Source organism: Notechis scutatus, chromosome 4, assembly GCF_049901735.1.
Source record: "Notechis scutatus isolate UNSWTSFEM ecotype Mainland chromosome 4, rNotScu1.2, whole genome shotgun sequence".
In the NCBI taxonomy this organism is placed as follows: Eukaryota; Metazoa; Chordata; class Lepidosauria; order Squamata; family Elapidae; genus Notechis; species Notechis scutatus.
Window position 1 is genome coordinate 77186823 of NC_142012.1, and position 12259 is coordinate 77199081.

A 12259-nucleotide genomic window follows, 5' to 3' on the forward strand; every position below is an offset into this window, starting at 1 on the left:
AGCCGTGGCCTATATCCCATCACTCTGGATCCTAACTTGGCTCTGTCTGAATTCTGTGTACCCAGGTCAACTGTGGCAAATGTACCTGGGTATTTATATGTCTTTTTTCTCCCCTTGAACAGGGGACAAGGTACCACTCCTCTTGCCATGCAGAAAGCTCAGCAGATTGCTCAAGGGCTGGACTTACTAACCGCGAGAGTGGAAAACGCAGCTCGCAAGCTGGAGGCCATGACCAACTCTAAGCAGGCCATAGCCAAGAAGATTGATGCTGCTCAGGTAACTCACAGCCTTTGCTGTGAAGAGGGAAGGGTGGTGGATGCCCTTAAAATGATTTCTGATTTTCAATGTATAATAACTTTTGTTGCTGGAATGATGTCATCTTTGGAAGCCATATTTTGCGTAGAACCTTCGAAGCTGCCACATTTTAGTGCCTGGGAATTTGGGAGGGGGAATTGCATAGAGTGGTAGAAGATTAGACTCCACAACATTCTTTTCTCAGAAAGTCAAGGACAAGTAACCCTGCACCTGGAGAGGAGTGTCTGGAGGAATGTCTCCAGTTGGGACGATGGTTGGTTGGGCCATGTGATGGATTGGAGGGTGCAGGGGAGGGATCTTTGAATTTCAGTTGGGAAGGGAAAACCTGGAACTCTCAGATTCCCAGACGTGCCAATGTGACTTCTTTAATCAGTTCTTACTTGGATGAATTTTGTTTCTGAGTGCTGAATGAAATGGGAAGTTTCATTGGAACGCTGACAAATGATTTGAGAATGATTGAATCCAACAATTGCAGATCTTACGTATTCTTCCTATCGGCTTCCTGTAAATTCACTTTATGCCAGAACCTTGAGATAGACATTGGGCTACCCCAAGAAAATGTGGGCTGCATTATCTGCCCGTTGAATCATTTTTGACCCGAACAGCATTTCAGTGTTATGAAATTGAAAGATTACAAGCAGACCAGTGGTGGTATTCTATTGGTTTGGCCCAGTTCTCTCAAGCCGGTAACAGCGATGAGCAGCAGAGACCAAACTGGTTCTCTCCGCCCCTCTGCTGTTGGGCCCACACCTGTGCTCCCATACTCACCTTTATCCTCTGAATTTGAAGCACAGCTGCTTTGTGTGGCACAGAATAGCGTTGCGCAGCAGCTGCTGAAGCAATAGGGAGAGTGCAGGCTTGCAGGAGGCGAGTTAGAATGCCTCTGTGCCTGTGCAAAGTGTGCGTTTGGCGCGCACACTCACACAAAGTCTGTGCACGTGCATAAAGCCACCGAGCCATGCCCACCTAACTGGTGGTAAAAATGTTTGAATCCCACCACTGAAGCAGACCCCTGTTGACCCTTCTTTCTCTTGATGAAGAGCTGGCTGGCAGATCCTAACGGGGGCAGCGAAGGAGAAGAGCACATCCGGGGCATCATGGCGGAAGCCAGGAAAATCGCAGAACTCTGTGAAGACCCCAAAGAGAGAGATGACATTTTGCGGTCCTTGGGCGAGATTTCTGCTTTGACAGCTAAATTGTCTGACCTTCGGAAACAGTACGTTTATTTATTTATTTATTTTATTTTGCCAAAGGCTTACAATAGAACAGAAACAAGAATAAACATAACTTTAAATACAAGAAATAGGGACTATTGGGGACAATAGGACAGGGATGGTAGGCACGATTGTGCGCTTCTGCACGACCTCTTAGGAATGGGGTGAGGTCAATAGTGGATAGTTTGAGGGTAAAGGAGTGGGGGTTTGAGCAGGTGACAACAGAATCAGGTGGTAAGTTCCAGACATTGACCACTCTGTTGCTGAAATCATACTTCCTGCAATCGAGTTTGGAGTGGTTTACATTTAATTTATATCTGTTGTGTGCTCTTGTGTTGTTGTTAAAGCTGAAATATTCATTAACTGGTAAAGATGTTGTAACATATGATTTTATATACTATGCTTAAGTATGTATTGACCTCTTTTGTGGATATCCGAAAAATCTCTGTGCTTCAGTGGCCTGACTCCCACCTCTATGTCCCAGTGCTTCAAGCAGGCTTTCCTAAAACTCTTGACAAGATGCATGGACTTCAACTCCCACAATTCTTCGGCGGGCATTCTGGGAGTTGAAGTTCACCGCATCTTAACATTGCCAAGATGGGCAAACCCAGTGTCATGTTGGAATAGCATTGGCTCCGCATGGCTGCTGAGTTATTTGTGGAGATGAGAAGTTCTATAGCCGTGGTGGAGATGTTGTGGTTTGCCGGCAGCCTGTGCAGATGGCAGTGGAATCAGACAGTTGGGAAGAACAGGGACCAGTCCAGGAGCCTGGGGAGGACTCGGATGAGGGTCCTGCATCCGATACAGAGATGGCTCCAGAGCCTCCGGAGTCTGGCAGCAGTGAGGCAGAGGAACAAGGGGAGCCTGTTCCCAGTGCGCATGTGAGCAGAGCTGCTAGAAGGCGAGAGCAGGTGAGACAAAAGGGGCGACTTGGGAATAAGGCTTTGAGGTGATTACCCCTCCCCTAAGGTATAAAGTAAAGGCAAAGGTGGAGAAACCTTTGCAGGAAGCAAAGTCGTTCGCTCTGTTCGGATTAAGCCTTGAAGCTCTGGATGGACTTTGTACTTTGGTTGGGGTTTTTTTGCAGTTAGTTTGGCACTTTAGTTGTTGGCGGCACTTCAAAGGAGAGAAAGGTGGGTGCTTATCTTGAGGGACTGTTTGGGACTCATAACGGGCTGGGAATGAACATAATTCCCAGCACTGAAATAATACAAGAGTGGTTTGCACTAAGCGTGTGCTTAATTACGGTCTCAGGAAGCCTTGGTCAGAACAGGAGAACCTATGGCACGCATACCAGAGATGGTACACAGAGCCCTCTCTCTAGGGATGCGAGCCGTCACCCCAGCTCAGCTGGCCAGTTGGTCTTCGGTCTCTCCTGCGCATGGGGGGGGGCAAGGCGCATGCAGGGGCAGTGGGGGGCATGTACAGGAGAGACGTGTGCATGCATGGGGGGCATGCATGCATTGCATTTTGGTGATGCGCATGCGTGCTTTGGGCATTTGGTGCCAAAAAGGTTAGCCATCATTGCTCTACAGCAGGGGTCTCCAACCTTGGTAACTTTAAGCCTGGTGGACTTCAACTCCCAGAATTCCCCAGCCAGCTTTGCTGGCTGGGGAATTCTGGGAGTTGAAGTCCACCAGGCTTAAAGTTACCAAGGTTGGAGACCCCTGCTCTACAGGCATATGAAGAGTGGGCATTCAAGAGTTCCTAGATATCTCTAATAATTCAGAGCAAGACAGGGGAAAAACAGATGAATTTCCTTGCACTTTCAAGCTACAATTCAAATTCTGATGCTCACTTTATGCAACCTCCTCCCCTTAAGTGAGGCTGGCTCCACCCCTATTGAACTTCCAGATGTCCCTCCACACTTGGTTGTGCCATCCTGCTCAGGAGATCCCAGGGGACCGATGAGATATTGTTAATAACACCTGCGCTTTGCCTGAAATTTGTTTTTTTTTAAATAATAACAATATTTAAATTATATTAATATTTAAATACAAATAAATTAATATTTGAATAATATTTAAGTTGTGACTTCTGGATTGATGGTAGACTCCATATCCCTGTTCTGTACCCCACCCATCATTTTGTTATCATTTTGGTGTATTTTTGGGGTGTTTTTTTTTTTTTTCATTGTTTATATTATTACTGTATGATTTTACTTCTGTTCTGGTTACATTCTTTTCATTTCTTCACTTTTATTGTTGTAAGAGGAGAGTAGCCCCACAGTGAGCTAGGTGGCAAACAAATTTAACAAAAATAAATCAAGAAATCAATTGCTTTTTGCCTTGATGTGTATGCTGACTTGATGTATGTGAGATGGGCAGTTATTCAAATTCAATGCATGAATGAATGAATGAATGAATGAATGAATGAATGAATGAATGAATGAACAATCCAGTATTGTTTGGCGCAGGGGTCGCCAACCTTTTGGACCTCAGGGACCACCAAACTCATAATTTTAAATCCCACGGACCACTAATATGAATTTTGACTTGATGGTGGCGTGCTGAGGTTGGTGGGAAAGTTGGTCCCATATTCCAGAGTCACAGGACTGGCCCTTTGGTCATTCCGGAGCAGCTCCTCTAGTCCATGGCAGGCCGGTGCACCCGGGTGGAGGAGCAGCTGCTCTGGGATAACCAAAGGGCCAGTCCTGTGACTACTGCAGCTCCGGAATATGGAACCGACTTTCCCACCAATGTCAGCAAGCCACCCTGGGGGCGGGTTTCCCTCCCCGGCCGTTGGTCTTACCTTCCAGTTCCAGCTTGTGTGGCTCCACTCAAGGTAAGGTTTGCGCTCGACTGAAGGGTGGGGGCCAGCGGGTGGGCGGGCCATGTGGGCGACGCAGCCTTGTGTTCCCACGCAGCCTGGATTAATTGCTTTGGGGAGGGACCACCAAAATTTTCTCATGGACCACCAGTGGTCCCCGGCCCATCGGTTGGCGACCACTGGTTTGGTGGACACTTTGAGAATTGGGATAAAACTGAGATAGGTTTGCAGTTTTAGTCAGACTTCCTCTTCTTAAGATGTGTCTAAGCCAATTCTCCAGTCAACAGCAGTGTAAATTCAACCTTAATGACATTTGTTTGTTTTTTTCCTCCCGGCTTACGATTCTTGTTTCTCCTTGTAAATGTAAACCCGTATCGCCACTTAAAAAATCCATGGGGCATTGCTAAAGTTTAATGAACAGCAGTACTTATAAGGTTATAAGTAGCTGATTCACTGTTCTTGTCCTTAAACTTTGTCTTCTTAATGGGCCTCTTTAACAAAGTTTATTTAACAGCTGTTTCTTTTCCCCCAATAGTGGGAAAGGCGACTCTCCAGAAGCCCGGGCATTAGCCAAGCAAATAGCAACATCACTTCAGAATTTGCAGTCCAAAACCAACAAAGCTGTTGCCAACAGCAGACCCGTCAAGCCGGCTGTTCATTTGGAAGGCAAGATTGAGCAAGCTCAAAGATGGATAGACAACCCTAGCGTGGATGATCGAGGTGTAGGTAAGCTGTGTAAAAAAAAATAATCACTTCCTAAGAAAGAATGAGCAACAAGGTCTTGATTCACAATCTGGTAACATTGGGGAAAAGTGGGGAGGGTGCGCGATGGCTCAGTGGTTAAAGATGCTGAGCTGGTCAGCTGGAAAGCTGGCAGTCCAGATTCGAGACCCAAGCACTGCATGACAGGGTGAGCTCCCTGTGCCTTGCTCCACCTCCTGCCCACCTAGCAGTTCGAAAGCATGCAAATGTGAGTAGATCAATAGGTACCACTTTGGTGGGAAAGTAACAGTGCCCGTCCGTCTCAATGTATAGATAGCAGTGATGGGTTTCCAAATGGTTTCCTACCAGTTCTGTACACACTTTGTGCACGCATGGAGGGCTCAAAAACCAACCTCTGTCAACGCTGGTAAGCTGAGCTGTTTTTTTTTTTAGCTCAGCTGAGGCGGGGCAATCTGCCCGGCCTCGCGAATCAGCTGAACTAAAAAACACAAGGGAATATAGGAGAGGTAACGGCGGGGGTGAGTAGGCAGGGCCAACCAGAGGTAGTATTTGCTGGTTCTCCGAACTAGTGAAAATTTCCGCTATCGGTATGTCAGAACCGGTCCGAACCGGCTGAAATACCACCTCCGATAGAGAGCCAAGCTGGCCACATGATCACGGAAGCGTCTTTGGACAATGCTGGCTCTCTCAGCCAAGAAAGGGAGATGAGCAGCGCCCCCTAGAGTCGGACACGCCTGGAGACGGGAAACCTTTACCTTTTAACATTGGAAGAGGGGGGTCTTTCTTGCAATGGCCTACCTTTACAGTTCTTGATTTTACTCCACCCCTAATTTTCCCTTTTGCACAGCTTTTTTCTCTTACCTTATCCGTGAACCAAGAACACAGCTGACAGAAAGGTGAATTGTTTTTTGTTTTTTTTCATGCAGGCCAGGCTGCCCTCAGGGGACTGGTGGCCGAAGGGCGCCGCCTTGCCAACGTCATGATGGGGCCCTACCGCCAGGACTTGCTCGCCAAGTGTGACCGGGTGGAGCAGCTCACTGCCCAGCTGGCTGATTTGGCTGCAAGAGGGGAAGGGGACTCACCACAAGCCAGAGCCGTGGCTCTTCAGCTGCAGGAATCGCTGAAGGTAAAGAGGAGGAGGGGGTTAGAAGCCAATTTTTTTTAGCGAGGGGCTCTCTGCCCTCATGACAGGCTGGGTGGTCATGTGCCTGGGTGGGTGTGGCCAACTCGACGGTGCTTCGTCGCCCTAATTACCTAAAAAAAAAAAAAAGATAATATACTGAAAAGTTGTGTATTATTTTGTGCATTTGATACTTAAATAAAAGACTGGGTGAAACCAGGCTTAATACCCTGTTTCTCCAACAATACGGCCTCCCCCAATAGGAAGTCCCAGCATGTTTTATAGGCATGAAATGAAATTAAGCCCCTCCCCCCCAAATTAAGGCCTATATTAAAACATGCGAAATGGGGGGAATGGTGGGGGCTTGCGTTAGGAAGTACTTTTGTTGAACACCCGGATATGGTGCTGCCTGCGTTGACCCCCGATATGGTGCCCCACCAACGCCGAGGTCAACATCCAAGCTGTCGCTGCCTGCCCAAAGATGCAAGGAGGGGGGGAAATTAAGTCACCCCTGAAAAAACAGCCTAGCCATTTTTTTGGGGCTCAAAAAAAAAAAAAAGACCCGGCCTTATTATATGAGAAACACGGTAGCAGCGCCTGTGAGAGGGATCTTGGAGTCTTAGTGGAGTTTCTGGTGAGCTACATGATTATTATTATTTGGGAATTAATCCCCCTCGGAGGCTGGTGGCTATGTTGTCTGATGTTCTCAATGGATCTCCTTTGCAAGCGCTTGTGGATTGTTTATCTAGAGTAGGTTCACCCCCTCTTCTTTGCAGCAGCCCCTTAAATATTGGAACACTGCTACCATGTCACCCCCTAGTCCTCCTTTTCATTAGATGCACCTCTCAGTGTGAAATGTCTTGATTCTTGTTAAGGATCTTAAATCGAGGATGCAAGAAGCGATGACCCAGGAAGTATCGGAAGTGTTCAGTGATACCACCACCCCAATCAAGCTGTTGGCAGTAGCAGCCACTGCTCCTCCAGATGCCCCCAACAGGGATGAGGTGAGTGGCCAGCCGAAATTTTAATTTCCGCCCTTCCAACCTGTTCCGCTCTAAAGTGGTATAACTATAGTTGTTTGAAAGATGCCAGCCTTTGAGGATTCTATATCAATGAACTAATGGGACTCGTTTCCCCCCAAATAATACTTCGTTTCTGAGTCCAACATTTTATTTTATTTCTTAAATTAAAGTCAACTTTTGTAAACTTGGTCATACGTAATTTAATTGGACAGGACAACATCAGTGGCCTTCAAAGTTAGGTTTGTATCAGGCACAAGTAGTTAGAAGGCGGGTTCAAATGAATGCAGGTTTAACACTTTCTAGAAGAATCTGAACCATTAATCACCATCCTCTTCTTTTAACGACCCCATAATCCCTTGTGGGGTGAAGTCTGGGCAACTGAATGGAGCCGAGTGTTTCCTGGCCGGATGCCCTTCCTGTCACCAATGCGGAGTGTTTTTTCAGCAGATATATTCTCATTGTGCCCAGACAGAGAGAGAAATATCTGCCTCTACTAGTGGTGGTATTAGACCAGTTCTCCCCTTTATCCTCTGAATTTGAAGCGCAGTTGCTTTGCGCGGCGCAGAACCATGCAGCTGCTGAAGTGACCGGGATCGTGCAGGCTTGCAGGAGGCGAGTTAGAATGCCTCTGCATCTGTGCAAAGTGCAGGTTTGGTGCATGCGTGCGTGCATGCAAAGTGTGCCCACCAACCCCACGCCCACCGAACCGGTGGCAGAAATATTTGAATCCCACCACTGGTCTCCACCTCGGATTGAATGCACAGGACCCTGATGGTGAGGCGAGAGCTCCACCTTTAGGCCACCGCACCACCAATCCGAACTACTAATGATCAAAGCAAATTGGTGGTAGTTAAGAGTCAAAGGAATGCAAGGCGGGCTGTACTTCGATCCCTCATAGGTGCAAAAGGACTCAAAACTGATGACATACTTGACCTGTCTCTCGTTGCTCAGTCTGGTCGGATCCTACAGTTTGAGAACTAAGCAATGTATTTTATTTACCCAGTTCTCTGCACCCCTAAATCTAGGGTCAAAGCTCTCCATATTTCCATTTGTCTTCCATGTTATGCTCAACTTTCAGTTTCCAAATAGCCCTCAACTCTCTCATACACTGACAGGACGCTAGCCAGATGAATACCGATGGATGCTGGTAGACAGAGGCAGATTTTTTTTTCTTCCTTATTTTCCTCCCCCAAAACTAAGCCCAGCCACCTAGTTTTCTAGCGAAGCACACTGTAAGTCTCGAGCTATAATCATTAAAAGCACTAAAAATATGAATGAGTTCAATACGAAAAAATGGAATTGTACTGTATTGTAGCATTAATAGAGCTTTTAATCTATCTGTATTATAGCATTAGTAAACGGGATAATTTTTGTTACGGTATTTGCTAAGTTTTTTTTTTTTTTTTTTGGTAAATATTATACCCGGACAAAACGTTGTATGAATAAAATCTATTTTTTTTTTTAAAAAAAGGAAGAACTGAGGTCAAGTGGGCTGGTGCAATTTGGTCCTGGATCAGTTTAAACTCTTGAGCCTCTTCCGGTTTGTGAAAAGGTGGGGGGGCACTTCACCTTTCAGGTCTTTGAAGAAAGGGCAGCCAACTTTGAGAACCACGCAGCGAGGCTGGGGGCGACGGCGGAAAAGGCGGCAGCCGTTGGGACAGCCAACAAAAGTACCGTGGAGGGCATCCAAGCGACTGTGAAATCAGCAAGAGAACTGACACCTCAGGTGGGCCCTCTCTCTCTCTCTCTTTGACTCTTTCTTTCTTTCTTTCTTTCTTTCTTTCTTTCTTTCTTTCTTTCTTTCTTTCTTTCTTTCTTTCTTTCTTTCTTTCTTTCTTTCTTTCTTTCTTTCTTTCTTTCTTTCTTTCTTTCTTTCTATGACTCTGTTTCTCTGTCTGTCTGTCTGTCTCTCTCTTTCTCTCTGTGTGACTTTCTTCCTCTGACTCTGTTTCTCTGTGTTTCTCTCTTTCTCTGACTCTCTTTCTTTCTCTGACTCTGTTTCTCTATCTGTCTCTCTCTCTGTGTGTGTGCGTCTCTCTTTCTCTGACTCTCTTTCTCTGACTCTGTTTCTTTCTCTGACTCTGTTTCTTTCTCTGTCTGTCTGTCTGTCTGTCTGTCTGTCTGTCTGTCTGTCTCTGTCTCTCCCTCCCTCCCTCTCTTTCTTTCTCTTTCTCTGTCTGTCTGTCTCTCTCCCTCCCTCCCTCCCTCTCTTTCTTTCTCTGTCTGTCTGTCTCTCTCTCTCTCTCTCTTTCTTTGATTCTTTCTTTGTTGTCCTTCCTGAGATGCCTTTCTATCTGCAGGTGGTGTCTGCCGCTCGCATCCTCCTGAAGAATCCTGGAAATCAAGCCGCTTATGAACATTTTGAAACCATGAAGAACCAATGGATCGATAATGTGGAAAAAATGACAGGTGAAATAAAGGGCCAGTTGGCCAGATATTATTTTACAGTGAACGTTCGTGTAGCCCTTAGTCGCGTGATTAAGCAAAGAAATATGGTCTCCTTTCTGCCTTTCGAAATTCCATCCAAACTCCATGATCCAGGATTATTATTTTTTATTAAACTAGTTTTGAGAGATTCTACCTTTTTTTTCTTCTCTGAATATAAACATAATGCACTCCTAATTTAACCACTCATTAAACCCATTAATAATGGAGGATATTATAAAATTCATGAATGTGGAAACATTCTGGTGGCAAGAAAAGATAGTTAAGACAGTAGAGCAGAGCAGAATTCTTGGTATCCCACATTTGGAGGAGTATCCCATCTTGTTTCTATTGGGCAGACTGATCAACTCAGAGGTGTCCAAGCTAGACAACTTTTAAGACTCATGGATTTCAACTTCCAGAATTCACCAGCCAGCCAAGCTGGCTGGGGAATTCTGGGAATTGAGGTTCATGAGTGTTAAAGTTGTCTAAGTTGGACATCCCTGGTCTAACCTGTTCAGCCACATGATGTGATGACCCAGGGCGTGGCACAAAGGCAACACAGTCAGAGAATAAGAATGAGTTCCTTTATTATCTCCAATTTTGCCCCCAATGTCCCAGTTATCTTCCGGTCTGGAGAAAAACACTCCCCCCAACCTGCAACAGCCTTTGGCTGCAGATATTCCAATTCAAACATTGTAAACTGAAAACTTTAAACTATAAATACAACAAGGCAAGATAAGGTAATAAATCTGGCAGGGCAAGATAAAACATAAGATAAATTCAATGTTCGTTCCCAACAACTGGCCCTCCCATCTGCCTCTCCTTTAAACACCATCCTCAGGTGTGCCTTGTGAAGGGAATCAGGGCCCTCTTCTCCCCCATAAGCCATGTTGCTCTCTTCTCCGATCTTCCGTGCATGCCCTAGGATGAAGAGGGGGTGAACCTCTCTTGTTCTACCTCTCCCCTGCTCTGCCCAGCCTGACTTTGCCCTTCCCCAGTTTACTCCACAGCCAATGGAGCCACACTCCCACTCCCTGATGGCTGTTTGTCTTTCTCCTCGGATTCAGACTCTGACGGGGGCCTGACACATAATGAGTAAGGGAAGTTCGATCTGGAGCAACCCTTGGGTAACACATGTATGTAAAAGGAGGTAAATTTTTGAAATTTGCCATTCCAGGCTTAGTAGATGAAGCCATTGACACCAAATCCCTCTTGGATGCCTCCGAGGAAGCCATTAAAAAAGACCTGGACAAGTGCAAAGTGGCAATGGCCAACGTTCAGCCCCAGATGCTGGTTGCGGGGGCCACCAGCATTGCCCGGCGAGCTAACCGTATCCTGCTGGTGGCCAAGAAAGAGGTGGAAAACTCGGAAGATCCTAAATTCCGTGAAGCTATTAAAGCTGCCTCGGATGACCTGAGCAAGACCATTTCGCCAATGGTGATGGACGCGAAAGCCGTGGCAGGCAACATCTCTGACCCTGGTGAGTGTTCACTGGTGGATTCAAACAGTCTGCGTTTTGAAGCTTGTTCCTGAGGAAGTAAGTACACAATTGCTGTATTTGGGTGGCACAAAGGCAACATAGTCACTTCTTAATTATGTCCCTTTAATACCTCCAACTTTTCCCTCAATGTCCAGTTGCCTTCGGCTGGAGAAAAAACTCTCCCAAGAACAGTTTTTAAATGAAGGAAATTCAGTCTGAAAACAAAGTACATATAAACTGTAAATAAAAATCCACACAAACCACACTGCAGCAATTAACTGGACAGGGCAGGAGAAGGTATTGCAGGCTTCAAAGGCCAACAAAACACACACAGTTCGGAAGATGCCAAGAACCCAGATAAACCTTGACAATACCAGATAATTCACGATTTGCTTCCAACAAATTGCTGTGTGCCGCTTCCCTTTTTAAACACTGTTTTTCCAGCTGCAGCTAATGAAGGGAATCAGGGCCCTTTCCTCCCCTGTAAGCCACACAACTCACGTTGCACTCTTCTCTGTTCCTCCCTGCTTGCCTATGATGAAGAGGGGGTGGGCCTGGATCTTCCTCTGAATTCCCTCTGCCTTGCTCTACCTCTCCCCTGCTCTGCCCAGCCAGACTGTGCCCTTCCCCAGTTTCTTCCAACAGCCAACGGAGCCACATTTCCACTCGCTGTCAGCTGCTCGGCCTTCCCCTCGGAATCAGATTCCAACAGGGGCATGACATGCTGACAGCTTGTGAGCTCGATTGAATAGTGCAGCATAAGAAGCCACCGCCAAGTTGTGAGAGAGCTTTTTTCAAGAGTTTCTACCCATCCAATCTGATCCAATAGATTGGGCCGGCTGCAGCTCCTGTCAGCCAAAGAGTGGACTGGCGGGAACTAGAAGATGGACTTTCTCTATTCTAGCCGCTACCTGATAGAATGGTCTCCCCATGGAAATTAAATGGCCCGCTGACTCTGTTGGCCTTTCACAAGGCTTTAAAAAATGGGCAGTGTTCCCCCAGTGCTGGTGCTTAGAATGTGCAAAGGGCTTAAGTTCCAGGGTACTTTCGCTGTTGCTTTATCCCGGTCAGCAAAAAACACTTGCACTTCTTCACAGCTCCTCCTGCACTTTCTTTTTCCGGCTGAGCGCTTCTATGTGGCGGCCATTTCTGACCGCCGCTCAGCTGCCTTCGGAAAAGGGGGTTTAGC

General features: G+C 46.5%; 1 protein-coding gene across 4 annotated transcripts in view; it reads left to right on the forward strand.

The window, feature by feature from the left end:
* VCL (vinculin) overlaps nucleotides 1-12259 on the forward strand; it is an 82376-nt gene that overhangs the window by 52082 nt on the left and 18035 nt on the right. For all 4 annotated transcript variants that reach the window (XM_087963888.1, XM_087963890.1, XM_087963887.1 and 1 more), the window contains exons 9-16: nucleotides 123-276; nucleotides 1356-1531; nucleotides 4834-5024; nucleotides 5948-6147; nucleotides 7017-7145; nucleotides 8740-8889; nucleotides 9464-9572; nucleotides 10768-11070. In XM_087963888.1, the coding sequence (XP_087820014.1) occupies nucleotides 123-276; nucleotides 1356-1531; nucleotides 4834-5024; nucleotides 5948-6147; nucleotides 7017-7145; nucleotides 8740-8889; nucleotides 9464-9572; nucleotides 10768-11070 (1412 nt within the window). The remainder of the gene's footprint in view (nucleotides 1-122; nucleotides 277-1355; nucleotides 1532-4833; nucleotides 5025-5947; nucleotides 6148-7016; nucleotides 7146-8739; nucleotides 8890-9463; nucleotides 9573-10767; nucleotides 11071-12259) is intronic.